This window comes from Candoia aspera, chromosome 1 (assembly GCF_035149785.1).
Source record: "Candoia aspera isolate rCanAsp1 chromosome 1, rCanAsp1.hap2, whole genome shotgun sequence".
NCBI classification, from domain to species: Eukaryota; Metazoa; Chordata; class Lepidosauria; order Squamata; family Boidae; genus Candoia; species Candoia aspera.
The window spans coordinates 85,476,875-85,499,710 of record NC_086153.1 but is presented as its reverse complement, the minus strand read 5'-3'; the positions used below and the strand labels follow the sequence as shown (position 1 = coordinate 85,499,710).

The 22,836-nt window shown below is 38.0% G+C and overlaps 1 protein-coding gene across 1 annotated transcript in view; it reads left to right on the top strand.

Annotated features, from left to right (window-relative positions):
- Nucleotides 1-22,836, top strand: part of MTHFD1L (methylenetetrahydrofolate dehydrogenase (NADP+ dependent) 1 like) — a 110,357-nt gene that overhangs the window by 11,164 nt on the left and 76,357 nt on the right. Inside the window, exons 8-13 of the mRNA XM_063293842.1 lie at nucleotides 6,724-6,835; nucleotides 10,462-10,553; nucleotides 11,198-11,295; nucleotides 13,926-14,099; nucleotides 21,505-21,641; nucleotides 22,549-22,595. Coding sequence (XP_063149912.1) covers nucleotides 6,724-6,835; nucleotides 10,462-10,553; nucleotides 11,198-11,295; nucleotides 13,926-14,099; nucleotides 21,505-21,641; nucleotides 22,549-22,595 — 660 coding nt within the window. The remainder of the gene's footprint in view (nucleotides 1-6,723; nucleotides 6,836-10,461; nucleotides 10,554-11,197; nucleotides 11,296-13,925; nucleotides 14,100-21,504; nucleotides 21,642-22,548; nucleotides 22,596-22,836) is intronic.

Below are 22,836 nucleotides of genomic sequence, written 5' to 3'. Positions count from 1 at the left end.
GCTAAGATATGTCTCCATTGGCAAGATTCTGTTTTTACAGCTGATGATGTTATTGTATCATTTTGTAAATGGAAGTATGGAAAAGCTTAATTGTTGTCCCCAGTGGCAAAACAACCTCTCTAAATTTTAAAATTCTGGCAATAGTTTCAGCTTGTTTTCTCTTAATAGTATCACATAGTACTTAGATATTTATTCTGATAATTGTTTGTGCAATCACAATCAAAAGGTATTTTTATTACTATAATATACAAACAACTAGGAAAAAGAAGAAATCTATTTCCACAAATACAAAACAATACATGTAAGAAACTTCCCAAACTGAAGAAACTAAAGTGGAAAAAAACCAAACATGTACGTCTTTGTCTACACACAGACATTTTAGTAACTATATAATGGTGACTCAGTTAATACAAATCTTGCCCATACACATTCATATTGACCAGTGTTTTCATTGTGATGATAAAGAGCCAGTTAAGTCTGAAAGTGAGCATGTATCTGCAGTCCAGGATTTTAAGTTTAGGGTAATAATTTATTTTCAACAAAGCGAAACCATTTGGATATGCTCCAGACTTGACAAATTCAAAATTCTTTACAAAAGATAAATCGATAAGCTTTTGATCTATAATTCAACATCTCACGACCATCTTTAGACTATCTTTTTTCTTTGCAAAATCATGTCAACCATAGTTTTAATATCTGCCCCAAATGGGAGTAATGCAAAACAAGCCTAAACTATATCTGATAAAATGCAAATAACATTTTGTGTGAATCATGTGTTTGAATGTAGCAGAGTCTGGTTTTTTGCTTCTTCCAGTAGGCTTCGGACATTGGGAAAAGGAAAACAAAAACGAAAAACAGGGATTTTGGTTAAACATGATGCTAAAGAAACCACAGGTGGATGTTTTTAGGTTTAACTACTCCTACTGGCAGTAGGCACTAAGCAAGTGTGACCTGGTGCCATGCATCAGCATACGTTCTTGTAATGGTCCTTTATATTACATCAACAGGAACCCTCAGTGGCTGAAATAATTCCCATTAATTTAAGATATTTCCATCTCTCCACATGTTCTCACATAAATATCGTCAGCTTTCTAGGACAATCCTGGAAAAATAGTTGTAGGCCTGTGACCTGCCAATTAAATTACAAGCTTTGTCCCTTAAAATTACAGTGACCATATGTCCTTTATTATAAAGGACAGTCCTTTATTTCAGAAAGCTGTCCTTTAGGTTTATTTTATTTTATTTTATTATTTTCTTGGTTTTGCTCTTGAATTTTCCTTTGTAATGCAGAGTTATAAACAAAGACAATTTTTTTTTACACTTAAGAACCTCTTTCAGATTTGGCCCCCTTTCGGGTTTGTCCTTTATTTTTTCCGAGAAAATATGGTCACCATAGTAAAATCTAATTGTTTTTGCCTGAAAAATCTGTTGAAGGATACCTACACGTTAGAATACTTTGAGGTCTGGACAGTAGTTATAGAGACTTAAAATTAAGCAAAATTAACTTCACATGCTGAACTTGAGTGCAAATCAAATCATATATTCTTTGATAAATACAATAAATTTGTATTTATTGTCATGCATTCCAAATTATTCAATGCAGCTTTTTTGCATTCTGGAATAGTGCCATTCTCTTTCAGTATAGTGTATCATTTCTAGAAAAGACTGCAGAAATCCCAGAGTATTTAGATTACAGGAGGTAAATTGAGAAGAAATTAAAATAATTGTAGTTGGAGTTATTATAGTGCTATTACAGTAACAGAATTTCTGAATGAATACTATTAGTATCTAAATTAGTTCCACATCATGAGAAATTTCATGTTGTCCTTTAATGTGCTTGAGTTCAACTCTCTTAGGAATAAAGAAGCACAGAAGTTAGATGAGAGAATGCCACAAAAATGTGAAACATCTAAGTTCTCCATATATAATGTTACCAACCTCTTCACAATTCAGGTTGCAGAATATAATCACAAGATCCTTCCTTTTTAGTCCCAGCTTGGTGTCTACTCTTGATTATGAGTGAACACTGTTAATGTTAAACATGTCAAGCACTAAATTTGTATTGGCATGGTGAAAGGCTTGTCAATAGACCTTTTCTGTAGGGATGATTAGTCAGAAAGGTAATTTCTCTTGCCTCCATAAATAAAAAGAATGAGAGAGAGAACGAACACATATATTTGAATAAGGTTGTTTGGCAAATATCCATCTTGGGATCTATTTGTTTATGATGGTACTTTTCCTGTTTGAAAACTCACTTTTCAGGGAGGGGATTTACTAATATGAAAAATAATGTAGGAAAAAAAATAATCCCCTTTTCTTTCTCTAGTCCATTGTTATGGGGAAATTTGGAGATGCCTTTGGCCACATTAAAGGAAAAACAAAACTGTTGTGAAATACTATTGCAAATCCCCATGTAGTGTGAATTTTGGTCTTGAGATTCATACTTAAATCCTTCATTTCTTTTGGTTTTGGTGAAGTGGACATATTTCTTTAACTTAAAGAACTATTAAGTATTTGTCTTAAAATATAGTCAGTCTACCCAGTGGAGTAATCTTCTTATATATGGGGACTGCAGGTCCCAGAATCCCCAGCCAGCAGTGCTGCATGCCTCCACATCTGGAGGGTATCTGGTGGGAGAGGCCATAATTCACAGTTCTCAAATCAGCTTCATATCATCATATGTCAGCCAATTGATGTGGAACTGAATGAGGGCTTGCTTGGACAGCAGGGATAGACACATTGTACCTGTCAATATGATAATAACAAGAGTAAGCATTTCCTAATGACTCTTGGAATTAGCAGGGCATTGCAGCAAGAATTGGATGTCCTGCTTTGCTTGAGTGGAAGTGATTCTCATTAGTACAGAGCCATTGTTGGATATCCCACTATAATAATTTTCCCAGTTTTGAAACAAGCATTCTTGTCCTGTTATGAGCAGAGGAAACACCTGTGTATGATTTGCAAACATGGAAAAAATAATTATTCCTTGACTGAAAAATGTAAATATATTGATTGATCGTACTTTTATACCTCCAGACTCCATAATGACTCCCAGTGGATTACATCCTAAAACATAAAAACATTATCAAAAACATAAAATCACAATAAATTAATCAGGTGCTAATATAATACAAATATGTTCAGTGGTGTCAACTTACTCCCCAAATGCCCTCTGGAATAGTTTGGTCTTCAGTAGCTTCTAGAAGGCCACAATGAGGTTCTTAGCCTAACTTCAAGAGGGAAGCCATTCCATAATGTGGGGACCACAACTGAGAAACACTGACTGGGAGCCCTTGCCTCTTTTGCCACCCAGGACTGGGGACATCAAAAGATATTGACAGGATATGTGCACTGAACTGTTTACACGGGCTGCTTCAACATGGAAAAGATTGTCCTATGACTGCCTAGGTGCCAAGCTATACAGGGCTTAAGCCTGAATATTGAACTGTATTGGGAACCTATTGTTACCAAAGTAGTAACCATGTTATGTGACCGTGATGATTCTGATTTGCCAGTTTATGAACTGTGGCATTTTGGATCAATTGCAGTTTCCAGGTGGTTTTCAAAAGCAGCTCCACGTAGAATGCTTTGCAATTATTCAGATAAGTGGTGATAAGTGCATAAATCCCTGTGGCCAGGGACTTCCTCTCTAGGTAGGGATGCACCCACTAAAGATGGACACAGTTCCCCTCGCCATAGCCTTTACTTCAATAACTAGTGCAACGATCCACACGCTTGAGCATTCGCTCAAGGACAGTTCAGAGTCTTGGACTCCTTTAAACTGTTTAATGAAGCAAAGCGTCTGGTACAAAGCACAGTTGCGAATGGCTTCTTTCCTGTGCGTAATCTTTATGCAATTCTCAGTAATACTGTATCTTGATCATGACGTACTGGTTTACAGTGCATGAATTTCTGTAGATTTAACATTTACTCTGTTATCTGGGAATGGGAGGGTCTTCAAAGATAATATAATCTACCATAAATCTCACCGAAGTTGTGTGTTGCTGTTTCAGAGTATTTATTGCTTTTAATCTTGTCCAGCTTGCTAGAAGAAATGCTAATGATCCACATGAGAATGAGCATTGGGAATCTTTACCCATTCATAAGAATTGGTTAAGTGATTGTTTCACATGATTTTTTTTCCACTCTGTGCAGTGTGATTTCATTAATGGATTTTGAAACATTTTACAATGTGTAACTAGTTGTCCTTTGGAAGTGTTCACACTTCTGTCAGTCTTTTATCACATTTGGTTTCAATTACAAATAGCATGTGTTTTCTATTGGCTTTACTGACTATTTGGAGACCATATGGTGCATTTGCAAGGAAATGGATTTGATTATTTAATTGTTTTTCCTACCTTTTGCTTAGTTTTAGACAAGTCTGTGGGAGATCCCTTATGATGCGAAATGTGCAGAAACCACTATTTGCAAGGTGGATCAGACTATTGAGACAGGTTGCCCTACTTCACCTCTTTGTGTAACTGGAGCAGTATATTGTGGAGTCCTTAGTGCTCTCTGAGCTTGGTTGTTTGGTTGCAGACGTTTCATTACCCAACTAGATAACATCATCAGTGGTAATGGAATGTCTGGAAGCAAACAACCAAGCCTTCTAGAACTCCACAGTTCAACCCTGAGCTACAGCTATTCTCTTCTGTTGGAACAGTGTACCTCTGATCCTCTGCTATGTCAAGGTGCTGTGATGTACTGCCTCAAGATAAAGTACCTGACTGAGGCAGCTTACTGAAAAATTGCATGCTGTTAGTAATTACTAGAGATAAGTATTAATTTGTAAAGAGCAAGTCCTGCTAAACTAAACTTAATTATTTTTGATTGCACTTTTTAGTAGATTGTTGGAATACTAATATATCTTGGACAGGCAGACTATAAGGCCTGGGCCCTGCACTCCTCCCATTTTCATTTATGAGAAAGAGGATTTGCTTTTAAATTTCAGATGACCTAATATGTAGCAGAATAACATAACAGAATACAGTAGTAAAATTCAGAAGGATCCCAACAGGTTTGAAAAGGTATTATAGGAAAGCAAATCCTAAAGTGCAGTTAATGTTATTTATGTTACAGCTCTTAAACCATAAGAAACAAAATAACCTTATAAACCACCTTGATGTCAATAACTCATGTCCTTATCACTATCTAGGTCTGTCTTTGGAGATTTTCTGGAAGTTGCAGCTGTTAAAAAATGCAGCAGCTACATTGTAGGTGGAACATCTCTACCATTGTAGAGTAGCACAAATTAAAGTTGGTAAATGGATTGCTAGTAAGTTTCCAGGCCTGATCCAAAGTACTGGTCATTACTTTTAAAGTCCTACACGATACAGCACTAGGATATATGAGGCAACACCTCATCAGAATTTAATCTGCTCCTCTGGTCATCTACAAAAGGCACATTGACCGTCTCCCCTCCTCCTGAGGTTACATTGAGTATAGAAACATGACAGATCGTGTAATGGTATGTGGGAATGATCTTGGGAGCCAGGAGGAAGAGCCGCAGACTAGGCAACAGTCAGATGAGAAACAGCGGAGCCCGTGGAAAGAATGGGACAGGAATGTCTCAGAAGGGACCCTCCCTAGTTTCTTGGACAGTAAAGGCAAAGGGGGAGAGATGTATTTTCAGACTTGCAAGATTCTGTTTATGTAACATTACAATAAAGATAGAGCTAGTACTCCTGGGTGTGCTTCTTGTCTGGACTACTGTACCTCGCAGGGCTGACACTTCTCCATGATAGTCTCCACCTTGTGGAACTCTCTCCCATCAGAAATTTGTTTAACTCCCACCTTGTTGACATTCTGTGAAGAGCTTAGGGAATGGCCTTGAAGGACAGGAGGAAGAGCTGCTGCCAAGGCATGGTCAGATGAGTGGGGCTTGAGCCTGGGCCAAGAAAATAACCTGGGAACATATCAGACAAGCTCCTCCCTAGCTCCCACAAAGATTAAGGGAGGGGGAAGCACATTCAGACTTACATGATTCTGTTACTATAAGTGTTAGAATAAAAGTAGTCCTGACCTACACAGCATTGGTTTCTTATTATGGTACACCCTGTAGGGCTGACACATTCCAAAAGCAAGTTAAATCTGTTTTATTTCAGCAAGCCTTTGGCCCCAGTTAAATGTCTGTGGGCATCTCTCTTTGGTTTTTGATTGGAATTGTATTGCTATTGCCAAGGTACAGTATTCTACCCAGTATCCATTAAGATTGGGGCAGGTTATAACTATAGTTAATAAATACATAAATAAGCAAAACCATGGTTTAGATCTAAGTTGTTCATATTAGATCTAAGTTGTTCATAACACGAAATTATAATTTAATAAGGCACCTAAAATTGGCCACTGTGTTTGACTGAATTTTAGTTTGTTTATAAAACAAAACCATCAACGTTCAGCAAGGCTCAGATTTGGAAAGACAGCTGACACAGCTATTTGCTCTTACTTCTCCTTTTCCCCAACGCTGCTTTTACATAGATTCAGGAAGGAGATGGGATAATTAAGTAAAGTTTTGGCATTATGGTTCATTAAAATAAAACAGTTTTCAACCATGATTTATGAGGTTGCCTAGTTTATTATATATATATATATGCATATTAATTTGTCAATTATTTAATCTCCCTTGTTTTCCGATTATAGCTGATTAAGCATAGTTATCAGCACTTTGTATTCCCAGATATATCCCATAATACAATTAAATGTATGTTCTTCTTTCTGTCTTAGCTTTGTGATGCTGATATGATGGTCGTGGGCAGTACCAAACCTAAAGAAATCTCAGTGGCTTGGAAAGAACCTGAGATCACTACTGTGGATTGTTCACAAGGCACTTTATGGGGTGAGGTTTTTTTTAAGATGTACAATACAGTAATGGATGTTAAATCTTAAAATTTGTACAGTATGAATTAATTTCTCAATGACAAAAAAAGTATGCTCTTATATCCTGAAATTTAAGATAAAGAGCAGAAAAACTAATGTTACTGCAGTGGGACTAAAACAGAAAAATCCTAAGGACAGTCCTAGTTTAGCATTATTTGGTTCAGCAAAATGGTTCTTGCTTTTACTTTGCTACTGGCATCCCTGACTGATCATTCTTGCTGCCTGCTGGTATAGCTGCTATTGTCTATGTTTGTTTTTTTCTCTCTTTTTTTCCAAACTTTGGGGAGCAGGGCATTAATTGGTGAGTTTAACTTTGAGTCTCAAGGTTAACAGTTAGATAGATTTTCCATTTTTCAGGGTCATAATAAAGACCCAGCTTGGTGTAGTGGCTAAGGTGCTGCCCTAGAAACTAGGAGACTGTGAGTTCTAGGCCTCCCTTAGGCATGAAAGCCAGCAGGGTGACTTCGGGCCAGTCACTCCCTCTCTCAGCCCACTCCACCCCACAGGGTTGTTGTGGGAAAAATGGGAGACAGGAATATTAGGAATTAGGAATGAGTTATATATAAAAAGGCAGGATAAAATAAATAATAATAATAAGGAGGAGGACTTGTGCTGTCACAGGTTGAGCAACTGGATGGGGAAATTTAGAGCAGAGCATAGAGCATGAGATACTACAGATAGACTCTCCTCATGCCTTCAAACACAATATTTTTCAGTGGACTCTGTTCTTACAATCAGCAGCAAGAATGCTCCACTCTATTCCTCCTGGAGTCAAATCAGCTACTCCAGTTTCCAGTCAAGAAGAATTCTGAAACTCAACTACATGTTATCTCTGCACTGATAAAAACAGTTATATAAAGCCAAATCAAATAGGCTGAAAAAACACAGAAGTTTAAGCAAGGGGGAGAAGAGAATCAAATTTGGTCTCTTGTTTCATATTGTTCTGGCTGAGATCCTAGCATGGTTTCATTGTGGCAGTCATCAATTTATGGCTGTGGTAGACAGTGTTTTAACTTCTAGGAAAACACTCCATTTCTAATCTAAATTGACATTTTCCAGAAGACTGAGCTTAAAGAACGAAGTGTGAACACAAATGAAAGCCGTTTGAATTTTTTTTTCTCCTTGGGTATTTAGTGTTCAAGCTACAATCTTCAAAGGCTAGATTGTCTTTGTTACCAAAAGTTAAAGAATTGTGATCCAGTGATATTTAAGTTGGGGGGACTAACGTATTAAAAAGCAGATGAAGCTAGGGGTTTCTAAAGCTGTGCAGGACTTTGAATTCAAAGGTTCAAAAAAGATGCTTGGGGCATGCAGGGGTACTCAAGTAAGCATCTGTTAAGGCAGCTGCATCTTTTTCTGGAATTGGGTAGTTGCCATCTGCAACCATAGCTCTGGAGAAAGATGCGTTTAGTGTAAGGAGTTAAGTCGTGTGGTACATGCATGCTCCAACCACCTTTCCGTTTTAAAATCCAAAGTACTGCATATTCCAATCAGAAATTTAAAAATGGGTCACTCCTGTGTTAAGCAACACTACTACCCCTTTGTGAATCCTTTCCTATACATGCATTTTTCACTAGCAGGACTTCAGCCCTGCTTTTTTATAAATATGAAGTTGTGTCATTTTTCAATATTAAGACTGTGTCAGTTTTCAATTAAGTTTCATGGCAACAAGTTTCACTGGGTCACAACTTCATATTTCCAAACTTGGAGAGGCATGGTGAGGATGGAGCAGTGGGATGGTGATCAGAAGTGAAATGAAACAGATAAGCATATTTCTTACTGGAAATTTCTGGCTTCGTGGAGAGAGACAGGAAAAAGCTGTGCACCTGCATTTCCATCCTTCCACCATTTTTTAACATTGTGTATGGATATTTTACAACTTGAAGATCCTAGGATAAAAGAAAAAAGGACTTCTGGGCACCCCAATGGAGATACTAGTTCATCCATTGTGCTTACAGAACCACAATGTAGCCATTATTATGGCTTAATTAAAATGAGTTATCAGCAGGACAAAACAGGAAAGCTGACTGGCCCATCCTGCATATCCTTCCCACTCCTTTTCTCCTTTTACTACAAGCAAAATAAATAAGAATAAAAGTGAGCATGATTATTTCTCTGGCTGCTCTTTGCATTTTGCTTACGTTTACAAAACATTTTTCATTTCTTTTTACATCAGCCCCATGAGGCAGTTTGCAAGCTGAGAGATGGTGGTTTGCCCCCCAGCAGTACAGTGATTTATGCCTGGATAGACAGGGAGCTGAAGCTTGGCCTTGTTTTGCTGATTTCATTCCTGTTGCACTCTACTGAATTGGTCTTTGGAGATAGTAGATTTTCTGTTAGGAAAAGGTGAACTGAATGATACATGGCATTTGTATTTTCTTCTGTGACAGTACAGGTAAAGGAAAAGTGTACCTGAAAGGTGATTAGCTCACTTCATTACAGTTACAAAGTAATTCCCATATTTTTGATATATTCGACATGTGTGGCAAGCAAATGTATTTTGCAGATAACCTAGATAGTGCTCAGTTATTTAATTAATATATGACAGAAAAGAAAGGAAAAGATATCTGTGTTATGGCATATTTTAAAATATTTACTGTCAACACTGGAAAGAATTCCTTTATCCAAGAATGTATGTTGCCATGACAAAAATTTCACTATTTTCCCTTTTTGTAACAGGAGGCTTCCAAGCAACATCACAATCTCTTTTTGAAACTTGCTGGGGACAGTCCAACCCAATGACAGACAGGAGGTGATGGGAGTCGAAATCCAACTGGGTTGGGGAAGGCTGGGGAGATTATTGGGTGACTATTCCAGGGAAGAGTCTTCCTGGTAGTGATGAGAATTTGGATGGAAGAGAGGATTTACCTTTCTTCAAAGCCCCTCTAAAAAGTTCCAACTTAATTGTAATTGTTAAGGTGGAAGGAGAGAAACCTTAACCGCACCAGGAGTAATTGTATTACAGTAATGGTATTTAGTGCAGCTGTGCAAAGCATTCAGAAAAGGTGTTTCACGGAGCATGTTAGTGCAGACCTCCACACCCAAAAAGGTTGCACCATCTGTGTTTTAATTACTGCTTTCAGTAGCAGGAGAACCAGGTAATGGGGAGGTAATTCTGAAGTGCCTGCAAAAGGCATAATTTCCTTCTAAGCCCACAAGCTTCTCCTGGTTCTTCCCAAATGTCTTTGCAGAATTAAATCATGAATCCTTACATCTGCAAACCTTTATGTGACTTTGTCAGCACACTGTGGTTTATTGTCACTGTTAGATGGCTGAAAAAATTTGTCTGCCAAATTAATATATGAGAAGTCCTCACTGCTTTGTGACACATGCTGTCTGTTGGCAATCCTACCCTGAAAGAATCCTTTACCTTTGCAATAATTGCTTTAAAATATACACACAATCCACTTCTGTCTTTTTCTCTGCATGTTTATGTATTTCTATGCTTTCTATAATGCATATGGCACATATACTCAGCAGTAAGTTAGTTAATGGGGTCAATTATCTTCTTGCAGCATATTTCCAAAGATCTTCCCATAAGAAGAGGCTGCTGGATTCATGGGTGCAATTGTTTTTCATTTTCAGGACAGAATGCTTTTCGTGAACATCCAGCAAGGGGCAATGATTGCAATCTAGGTGAGGCTGTAGAACAGCTGGCATTGGCAATATGCATGCAGGTTAGTAAGTCCCTTGGTGGTGCTTTATGTAACAGGAACAACTCAAAAGACAGATATAATGCAGGTTCCCCGTCCAAACATTCAACCCAGCATGGAAGGAAAGGAAAGAAAGGTATCCAAACTCAGGTTAGGGTTACAGATGCTAATGAAATACTTATTTGTCTCTACATGTTTGGGTACCAGTGATAACTTCTGCACATGTGAAATTTTTCACAGCATTCTGTTTGCATCTTTTCCCCTCAGACCCATTACCAGCTATATGATAGTATTAAGATGTCTTTTTTTGTGCTGAGACGTAACACTATGCATGTGCACTGAGGAATAATGATAATGTATATGAGGGAGGAAAAAAAAGATTTGTAAATTGAAAACAATGGCAAAGTGTCTCAGATTTCGAAGTGATTATAGAAGCCACCAGGCAAGTGGAACAAACTTGGAGGGCACAATGAACTCATGGAATAACAGAACAAGAGAAAGTGAGTCCTCCTTACTTAAAGCTTACTCCCCAATACAACATCTTTCATATCCCCCAGCTGTGAAGAAAAAAGTAGTATCTGAAAGTATGAATCACAAAAAGTGAAACTGAAACTATATATTGCAACTGTATTAAAGCAAGGTATTTTTGTCTCTCTTATTTTTGAAAGAACTTGGTAAAACTCAGTGAGCGACAGGTAGCAGCCCAGCAGCCTAAAGAATGGAATCTCCATTGCTTGAATCTACAGCCCATTTCACCTGTTCCCAGGTAGGAACCATGTAGCATTGTTTTCAAGCAGTTTTCTATGTATTAAAGCAAGACATTTGCTAAACCTTGAGTATAATTTGTTTGACTTGTTAATCTATTCTAATTTGATTTAGCCTTTCCTCTAAGGACCGCATGATTCAAAACCCTAGGGCAGGCAAGATGGCATTAGTTAAGTCATTAGTAGTTGCCTTCAGTTTTTAATCTAGCAAAAATTGCATTTTTTGGAATGTGGACTGGCCAGCATCTAGCCAACCTTGGGTGATCTTTAAAAAGCTACAGGGTTGAGCCTGGTTAGTATTTCAATTGAAGATGGCTAGGAAATCCCAGGACTATAGATTAGATTGGCAAATTAGAAGAAGAGGTCAATGGCAAACCGCTTCCGTACTATTGCAAAGAAAACTGCATGGATATTCCAGAAAGTCACTAGGAGTCAAGCTCACCTTGAGGGAGATTTTACTTTTATGGATGAGAACTGCATATTTGTGACAAATTTCCATACAAATTGTTTTACTTGATCATAAACAGGAGCCCATGAGGCTGGAATATGAACAATGCTTGAGGACAACTTAGTCAAGCAGAGTTGGGCTGAAGCACAGGATATATGAAAATTGAAACTTTTGCTCTAACAAGTCTGGAGCATATCTGAAGCCTTGACCAAATTGCTACTTCCCAAGTTTGCCCAATTCCTAGAGAGATTGAAAGGAATAATCCCCTGGTCTGCATTGGTGAAGAGACAGGTTTATCAGCTCCCTGGTATAAAAAAGAAGTGTAATTCTTCAGGGGAATCTTGTGGAATTCTCTCTCTCTCTCTCTCTCTCTCTGAATCTCAATTTGGGGAAGTCTGATTTCAGACTGATGCAACTCCTATTCTTCTTATCTCAAGATTCAGGCTGCGGTGCAGGACCTTCATGACTGGATGGATGTGGTTCAGGGAGAGAGCACATGGTATGCACACAATAGGCCCCAGATTCAATCTTCAAAATTTGTGCCTGAAATCTTAGAAAGCTGCTGCCAGTGTCAGTCACATGGGCTAGATGGATCAGTAATCTGATTAGGTGAAGGCAGCTTCCTGTCTTGTTGATGTTGAATGTTTATGTTGAAATGTGTCTGGATCTTGATTGGCCAGGGAAACAGTAGCAACCATCTGACACACTTCCTCACACATCATGTTACTGAGGGCTCATTTTTCATTGGTCTCCACTCTTTTCCTCAGAACAGCTTAGTACAGAGGGAAAGTTGCATATTAAAATATGCATTTTATTTCAGGTTAGAGTGGTGCTAATGGCAATATGAGCAGGAGAGCAGGAAGCCCATTTCACATGTGGCACTTTGGCAAGTTTAGTAAGGGGTTAGGGATAGGGTTAGGGGCTACAATCAAATATATGATTTGCTTAAACACAGGGGAAACTTCCCTCTTCAAGCAATTATATCTGTGTGTGATTGTATCACATGGTATGACAGAATGAGAGTCTTCACTATTCTCTAGAGGAATTGAGTATGAACCAGGCTGGAGAGAATCCAGTATGATTTTCCTGACTGGGAAACTTCATATGGGAATGTTTGAGAATTTCTTGTGACAGTTGGCTGAGTTTTGTTTTCTTAATACAGAATCCTAATACTTTTTGAAATGACTAAATTCTCTTTTTTTAAAAAAAATGTTTTCTCTAGCACAAAAGCCCCCTAAAAGTACATTCGCTTCTAGATGGTTATAGAAAAAAGCCAGGTCTTGAAATTCATTCTGATTTAATAAACGTATTATCTATAGATCAAAAATGGAAAGCATACCAATTTTGAAACACAAATCAAAGACTCTGATTTAGTTTAGTTTGAAGAAGAGAACACTACAGGGAGACATAACAGCTGTCTTCAAGTATCTGAAGGGTTTCAGGTAAAAGATGGGGCAAATTTGATCATAGTTCCAAAAGAAAAGGTAGGACAAGAAACAATTAGCTTAAATTACAGGGAAGTAGATTTTGGTTGGTCATCAGGAAAATTTTTCTAATGATAAAATCTATCCAACAATACAAGAAAGTTCCTTGATGGGTGGTGGACTCACTTTGGCTGGAAGGGTTAGCCTGCAACTAGGGTCTGTGTCACCTGGGGCAAATATGGATTCTGTGCCCATTTTGGCACCCTCCCACACTCATTTTGGTGCCCCCCCAGCGTGGCACCTGTGGCACATGCCCCACTTGCCCCCCCGCCCCCAGTTGCGGCCCTGGCTGGGTGGCCTTCTGTTGGGGTTGCTGTTGTAGTGGATCCCTGCACTGGGCCGGAGGTTGCATTATAGGTTTTTCTAAATGTCTCAGAGAAACCAAACTTACATGTGAAGGAAGTCCACTGAAAACTTTCCATCTTGGCTAGTTAGAAAAGAGGCAAACAACATATCAATTGTAGGCAGCTCCATAACTGAAAAGGGCCACAGAAAAGGGCCTCTCTAGCAACCCAATCAACTTTCTTTGTCACTCCTGGAGCAGAAAAAAGCCTCCCCCAAAATCATTTAAACAAACATAAACTGAAGGTAGAAAATGATTTGAAAGATCAAAGTGTTCTAAAAATGTTAATTCTCTGCGGCCAATTTTATACTCACACCCACACATACATACATATTTTTATTTTGTTTGCTTTTGCAGTGATATTGAAATTTCCCGACAACAGACTCCCAAACCTGTTCATATTCTTGCCAAGGAGATAGGATTGCTCACAGATGAAATTGAAATCTATGGCCAAACCAAAGCCAAAGTACGTCTTTCTCTGCTGGAAAGGTTAAAAGATCAGCCAGATGGAAAATATGTACTGGTTGCTGGGTAAGAAATAGTTTAATTAATGTATTCCCCTTATTCTTGCTTACATAACAAAATGCAGCTTGTATTTTCAGTTACTGAATGAGATGTTCCTGTCTGCAACATTTAACACTTTTTTCTTCCTTCCTTCTCTTGCATTATGAACACATGTGAATTATCCTGAACACCTTTGTTGTGCTTTTCTCATTTATCTGAGAGAAATGGTTGCAACCAGTCGTGTTTATTATTTATTTTTGTGTCTGCCTTTCATTCAGTAGCTTAAGAAGGCATTCATACTGTAGAGCTCTGCCTTCCATTTTTCTCCGCAACGATATTTTTTATTATTTATTAAACAAAATTATATGGCCACCCAACTCACACATGGTGACTCTGGGTGGCTTGCAAAATTGAAATCCGCAATACAAAAAAACCATCAACCCTCCCTTGAGGTGCTGACCCAGAGTCATCCAGTGAGTTTAGGTGGATGAGGGTGGACTTGAACCAGAGTCTCCCTGATGCCAGTCCAACACCTTAACCACTGTACCATACCGGGTCTCCACAGCACATGTTAAATTGGCTGCTTGCAAGTTAACTGCAAGTTGTCTGAAGAGCAATTCTGGAAGGGCAAGCAATTTCTCAGCCCCAAGTTACCTCCCACTAAGCTGCTTTTCCAAGTGTGTGCTTTTGAGGACAAGCTAAAATAAAACAATGGCCATTGGGCTTGAATTTAGCATCCTCTGCATCTCATAACTTCTTTATTCCAAAGTAATATATTGAGCCATAACTCATGGTGTTGTGATAGTCTGACTGCCAGACAGGCTCAGCCATTCCTGATATACATTCCTGTGAGGGACGGGTACTTTCTGCCTTGTAGTCAGAGTCAGATGCCCAGTCCCCCTCTTTGCTGGGGATAGGGAAAGTTTAGTCCTTTTAAAAACGAAGCACAGACAGTTTTCTTCTGTCTCCTCAGCAGCCTCAGAACTAACATACTGGGATCTTCAAAGGAGAAGCAGGAAAAGCCCATGTAACTGAGGCAGAGAGGACAACTGTTTCAAGAGTCTTTTATTTCTGTTGAAATAGATAAAACCATTCTAGCCAAGAATTTGTGCAAGGTTCTTGATTTAGGTTTATGTTCAGAGGAGTCTCATTGTCTCATATTTCTGTACAAGAAACTGTATAGCTTTAGCTTTTATGCATACTGAAGCCATATCCAAAATTATATCATTTTTCTCTGGAATAACCTTGGGACCTATAATAATAATTTTAGACCGCTGTAACATCTCTTCTGAGATTTTGCCCGGCAGTGCTGATTTGTAGCATACCACCACCATCTTGTGGTCTGCCCAGAGCACTGTATTTTCTTTTCATTTTTCATTTTTAACCAAGCTGCTGACTATGACCTGGGCAGCTTTGTAATTCATCTTCTCCAACACCAAATATTTGCACTTTAGTATTTAAAATTAAAAAGAGGTTTTATATACAGTAAATATGTACTTTTTGTTATTAAATAAATATAGACCCTTGATTTTGTAAATCTCTTGTGAGATTGTTATATTTCTCAAGAAAGGAAGTAAGGCTTGACACCTTTAACCACATGGCTTTGTGCTAGGTGATTAGTACAGTAGGCGGTGCTATAGAAATTATTTCAGCATTGCTTTTTGATCTTTTCATTACTACAAAGCAACATGGGGTGTTATAGTCCTATCTTCTGCGCCCACTGGGTTTAAGCAGCTGTTGCCAGCACCTTGGAAGATACGTGTTGGCAACAATGACTAAGCAGCTCTCCCAAAGCAGGAGGCTGGATCTTGGTGTGAAAGACCTAGAGGACCTAATCTGTCTCTTTTACAAATCAAACATATTATGTAAGAAGTGAAGGGCCTAAATTAATGGATGTTTATGTTCATTTTAAATGTCCTCAGTCATTTATGGGTTCTTTGCAATTATTTATTAACCTACAGCTTGCTTTAGTTCCGGTCACCCAGGTAATCAACAACATATGCTATGCAGCTCTGTTTTGGGAATTAGGACTCCATGCCAACATTGCATCTTTTTATAAAATCTCCCTTCCTCTGTTTTCAGCTATACACCCTCCTTTCCTGTCTCACTGCTGTGATTATGAAGGCTCATTGTCACATGGCTTTATATGCTTAATATTTCACTGCATTTCTATCCTTAATTTTCTGGTCGGTGCCACTTATTGCATGAATATTGCCATTAGCCATAAGGAAACTCTCGACAATTCTTGCCATGTCACACTTAATTTTCTTCACATGTGGTGAATAGGGCTACCTGACCAGGACTGCAGAAACCCAGATAACCAGTAGATGGCAGCAGAGTGTACAAGTTTTCATTTTAGAATGTTGCACAATTTTCCAAAATTCACATCTGGTTCTTTATCATCAATCAGTGGAGTGTGACGTGCAACTATCTGCTGCCTATTCTAGACATTCATTTTGGGGTGGGGGAAAATGAATTATATGTGACCACTTGACTGTTTTGAGTGGAATTGTAATGAGCAGTAAGAATAACCTTGAGGAACAGGTTATTGTTCAAGATAAAGGGAGGAAGGCTCATTCAGACTTGAAAGATTGTGTTATTTTAACCTTATAATAAAAGTAGTATTAGCATTCATAACTTTGGTTTCCTAGTCTCCTCTACCTCAAAGGGCTGGTGACAATCTTGCAAGTCAATCTTGCAGGCCCCCTCCCCCTCCCCCTTTTTGTGTCTTCAAGAGAACTAGGGATGACCAAGTCTGAGACACTTTTTCAAATTACTGCCTTGGACTCATTTCTTTTGTCTGACCTTTGTCTTGCTTGTGGCTCTCCCTCCTGTTCCTCAAGGTTGTTCTTACTGCCCATTACAGGAATTCAGCTTAGTACTATACTTTTTTTTTCTTTTATGTTCTTCGGAAACTGTCCTCATTGGTTCAGAATGCAAGTATAAATGTCACATTTACAGAATGTTCTAGTATTCCGTTTCCTACTATCAAGGGATCACCGGATAGATTGGTTGTGCTGAGAGACAGTAACTAGACCAAATCCCCCACTAAGCCTCCGTGGCTAAATGAGGCCATGAGACTTGGTCTCCTTGGCCCTATTCTGATACCCAGACTACTATAACACACTGGTTCTTCTGATCTCACAAAGTTGTTGCATGGCATGTTTTTTTTTTTTTTAAATGATGATAGACAAAATACTCAGTTCTTTTAAAATATGATGAAGTGTAAAACAAATATTTCTGATTGCATCTTTCACCCAAAGCAAATGTAGCATACAAAGGACAGCTGGACCTTTTGCATACTTTCCACAGTTTAGGGAAATATGTTTCTAATTAGAGGTGGATTTCTAGCTTGAGTCTTTAGGAGGTCATGCTATAGGAGTTACCCCTTTTGGCTCACATCTACATGAATGCTTGTATATCCCTGGGAATGAAATTGTAATCCACAATGTCACATACCTTAAATAAACTACTTACTTCACTGCATTTGCTAAAGTATCACAGATTTAAACAGTTAAATACAGCATATCTTGGCAAGCATTTTCCCTTAGAAACAGAGTGGGAATGATGTGAATGAAAATGTAATTTAGTTTTGTTTGGTTTTTAGTTTGAATTTTCTCTGGCTGATGAAAGAGAAGCCCCAGATGAATTGCTTGGGTAGTTTTGAAATATTTCTGCAGAAATGCATTGATTGTAGTGTAACTTTAGGGTTGTGTGCCTGTCAGTGTTTTTACAACAAAATAGAAACAGTTCCTCTTCAGACGTTGGCTGGGAATTATGGGAATGGATGTCTAACGTATCTGAACAATGCCATCCTTGAGAAGGCAGGTCTGATTCTGTTAGAGAAGCATCGTTAATTTCCATAAGTGAATTGTCAGGTAGGAAAACAGTGTTTCCATTCCAGCATCCCCTTACTCTCCCAAACTTGTTGTTTCACTAAAAGGCCCTTAGGTGAATGAATACTTATTTTTATCACTTTACTCTCTGCATCATATTAGTACTTTTTAAAATCTTATCTTTCCTGCAGTGTTTCTTTAAAAGGTTCAAACTCAGCTTTAAACTTCCTATTTATAAGTTTATACAAATAGAAGATGAGTGGCTATTTATCCATTGCCCCAAAAAAGGAACATACTTGTTTTTTTACTTTGTAAGTACCTAAAGACATATTGAAAAACTGTAACATTCATGACATCTTAGACCACATGTTTACTTATTTCTTTCTGCTCTTTAATTCTCTTTCATGTTTTCTGGTTTATATACTTTTCAAAAATGCTTAATAAAATAATATTTAAAAAGAAACTTATCATCAAAGCTGCTGGGAGTCATGATGGAAGCAGCATAACAGCATTTCTGATAAATAGACAGACAGACAGACTGATATAAAAATGGACATAGGTATGAGTGAAATTTACTTATTTTAATATGTATGTATATATGCACATTTTGAAACTGTGACTATGAATGATAATTTCAGTATGCCTCAGCATGAAACAGAAGACTGAACAAATTTTTAACATTTAGGGGGATATTAGCTAATGGAAATAAAATGTCTGGAATATTTTCATTTTAATATAACATTATTTTTAAAATATAAAAGAACCTTCTTAGCCAAGACAGATTTAATTCTGACAATATCTTAGTGTTTGATAAAATTGATGAAATAGCTTACATGTTACAGTTCTGTTTTATTTCTCATTTGGAAGTTAATCAGTTGGATACTTGGAATAGACCATAAAATCCAGTTCAGACTTTGGTGATTTTGAAAAGAGTCCACTTTGCTTCAGAGACTCATACATTAAACTCTAAGCTCAAATCTGAATATTTGTATATATCTTTGAATGTTCTGGTATCACAATAGGTATAAATTGTTTGTGCTTGACAGAAGAGATTGAAATTTGAGGTGAAAACTGACTATTTATAGCCAGTTATGCTATACTAAACTGGTATATACTAAACCAGGATTTCTCAGCCAGAGTTCCGTGGAACCCTAGGGTTCTGCAAGAGGTCACTAAGGGCTCCCTGGGGGATCATGCTTTATTTAAAAAATCATTTCAAATTCGGGCAACTTCACATTAAAGAGGTAAATTTCATTCTTTATTTTTAGTTTAAGAATACTGTTATGCAGGCCTACATGTGAAACAAATAGAATAATTTTGTAACTTCTGGCCTATATCTTCAGCCTGAATGTGTGGGGGTTCCCTGAGGTCTGAAAAATATTTTAAGGGTTCCTCCTGGGTCAAAAGGTTGAGCAAGGCTATACTAAACTGAGACAAATTGACTCCAAGGATTTTGTGTAAGATGTCTTTAATTTTTTATATTTCAAAAGGAAATTACTAATCATTGGTTTCCATAATAGGACATGATGATGACAAATTGACAACACACACATTGTGATGCAGTTTCACAAATGTCACAATTAGCAATAATGTCACATCTGAAACAAATATGTAAGTCATATTTGTGCTATCACATCACAATGTGTGTATTGTCATTTGCTCCCTGGTTCCCTCTCATGGGTGTTCACATTACTAATAACTGATTAGTTGGAAGAACTGGATGAAATTTTTAGGCAGTTTACTTTTTAGAGAGGATCATCTTTGCCCGGTTGTGTAGACATCATTTTTTTATTTTTTCAAAGGATATTGTACAAGAACATTCTTCCCAAATTGGGAAGTGTTAAAGAAGCAGATCCTAGTTTATCTTTTTTCTGAGGGCAGTTGTCATGAAAATGGCATACAGCATAAATATTGGCTTGGCTAAGAAATCAGAAAGACAGTGCAATGATTTTTGCAGACAAGGGGAATGAGGGGAGGAAGTTACTTGTTTATATTTCACAATTCTCTGTAAGGTAAGGTTTCAATAGGATGGATGTGAATAAGGGATATGGAGCTTGGACAGACTACAAGACCAAAATAGACAGCCCCTAAACTTCTGTAAAATTGTTTATGGGATTTAAAGACAATATTGCAAGAATCATAGCATATGATCCGTGCAACTTCCTTTGACACCAGAAAATATATATTGAAGAAAAAAAATAACATCATACGAATCAGTAATTTGAGGGACTGTAGTAAGGAGTACTGTGGTGTGCTATATTCAGCTGTGTTTAATTTAGTTCATGAAAGCTAGTTAATTTGTTGAACAAATAACAGCTAAGCAAAAGCTCACATTTTTCCTGCTCTGCCTGGAGAAGCCCTCTTATCCAGGCAGAATGATAAGGAAAATCTGGAGTACCTCTAAAGGGAATCATTTTTTGCATGCATAGGCAAAACCAGAGCCTGCACAGGAACATGTCCGGGTTTTCTGGACAGCCAGCATATTCAGGCAGAGCAGAAAAATGTGAGTTTGTACATTTGCTCTAATCATTCTGAAAATACTGGGACTTATTGATTGAATGAATGAATTTATATAACTGTCCAGCTCAGTCTTGTGTCTTTGGGCAGCTCACAATGCAAGACATAAAAACAAGAAATCATGAAGTCACATTACAGTAAAGCTGAGGTCCCTAAAAACTATATTCCAGTGAAATCATGCATACTGGGCTCTGCTGACAACCTGGCCTCAGAGACAGGTTTTCAGCTTAGGACCTATTGAAGAATTTAACTTCTGTTTATTCATTTGTAATAGCCAATTCTAAGCAGAAGTATTGCCAGTGAGTTTTGGATTGCCCCTGATTCCTCTCAACTAGTAATGCCTTTAACATTGCTTTCACTGTGTGTGTATCATATCAACTATGTTAAAAGGTGAAAATTAAGAAAGGAAGAAAATCTCTAACCCTCATACCTTCACCGTCCACACTTAAGAAGGTTATCAAGATATTTCTCCACATGTCTTCAGCAGTCCAATTTTCTAACCTTTTACTATCAAGAAATGCCATCCAGCTCAAAGGGATTTTGTTATATGGAAGGTTTTTTTTTCCCTTGGCCAGTCTTACATTTCAAAATCACTGCATTTCTCCAGGGCCTCAGGGGTTTTAACTTTAGTTAAATTGTATTATTTAGAGCAGGTTCTTGAGTGGTAGTGGGATGATAAAGGTCAATCCTATATGGCATTGTAGTGGATCATAAGCTTGAGAAATCCTGTCTTATTGATGTTGTGATTCACTGTGTTTTATTTTTGCTGAAATAATAATACAGGTTTGGGTGGGGGGCTTAGATGTATTGGTATATCCCTATTGTTCACAACTTTAGTGTGTCTCATTTTAAAGGCCTAATATAATTAATTATCAGAACTAATTGCTGCCTTATTTAGATATCACCCTAGATTATATTCTTTCCCCACCCTTTTTTATTCTATGATGGGCATAAGTTGCTGTCTGGATGTTTTTTTACATAAGAATGGTAAAATATTGTTATTTGATTGAAATACTCTTATTTAGGCTAGAATCATCAAACCTATTGGTAGAATGTATCTTTTCTTCCTGTATTGTTAGGATTACACCAACACCTCTTGGGGAAGGGAAGAGTACTGTGACAATTGGCTTGGTTCAAGCACTGACAGCCCACCTTAAAATAAACTCCTTTGCCTGCCTGAGGCAGCCTTCTCAAGGACCTACTTTTGGTGTTAAAGGTATGCATTATTTCATCATATAAGAGCAGGCAGTAATTTCCCTTTGAAAATCACAGGAGGGCTGGCTGGTGACAATATGTTATTACCAGAGTAGATGCAGCCAGAAGTCATGAACTTTTTGAAGTAGCTTAGCAGTTTGGAGGGGTTTTAAGGGAAAAATAGGTACCTGTCAGCCTGTCCTTTAAAGTACCTGTCCTTTGAGGTAGGAAACCAAAACCATGACTACTCATACTGCCTTTATTGTAAGGTCACAGTAACAGAATCTTGCAAGTCTGAAAGCACTTCCCCCCTCCCCTGCCTTTACGTTCCAGAGAACTAGGGAGTTCTGAGACGCTTTCTCCATCCCCATTAATCCTTTGGACTCCGATTCCATTCATCAGACCATTCTCTAGGCTGTGGCTGTTCCTCTTGTCTCCCAAGGTTATTCTCACAGCCCATTACATCACCTTAAATTTTACAAAGCTTAAGGCGCCATATTTGCTTTTTAAGCCTCCCCCCCCCCCCCCCGCTATTCTAAAAGTAACCCAATTTGAGAAGGTACTTAGTTTTTAAGGAATGTTTCACTCCTTTAATCCCTGTAGCTGTAGCTCACGAAAACTGATGCCTTTTAATATGTGTTAGTCTGAAAAGGTGTTACCAGACTCCTGAGTTTCAACCCTTAAATGCCTATAATCCTTCGAGCCCTTCCAAATGGACCAAAGATTTACCCTGCTCCAGGGTTTTTTGAGGTGTTCTCAGAGCCCTAATAAGCAATCCAAATCTGATATAAGGAAATACAATTAGCTTCCTGATAACAATCCTGAGCTGACTAAGAAGGAGGGAATGTTGTTCCTAAATGTCAACCTGAAATGAGAAATTGGGATCCTCATCCTCCAGAGTTTGCTAATGTGTTCTTTTCATTGTGTAGGAGGAGCTGCAGGAGGTGGATATGCTCAAGTCATCCCCATGGAAGAGGTAAACAAATATTTGCCATGGAAAATTAGATGTAGGTCCTAGTTGTCCTCTGCATTGAGAAAGAGTAAAAGCACAGAGATAGTACTTCTGTGAAATTCATTTAAATGGCAACCCAACTTTAATTTTTAAATAATGACTTCAGGGTTGGCTCAAGATAGTTTGCTGCCTGAGGCAGGGTATACATTTCCTCTTTGGTATACAAAAGCTGATCATTCTGGAAGATGAATCCTATTTCAACCTT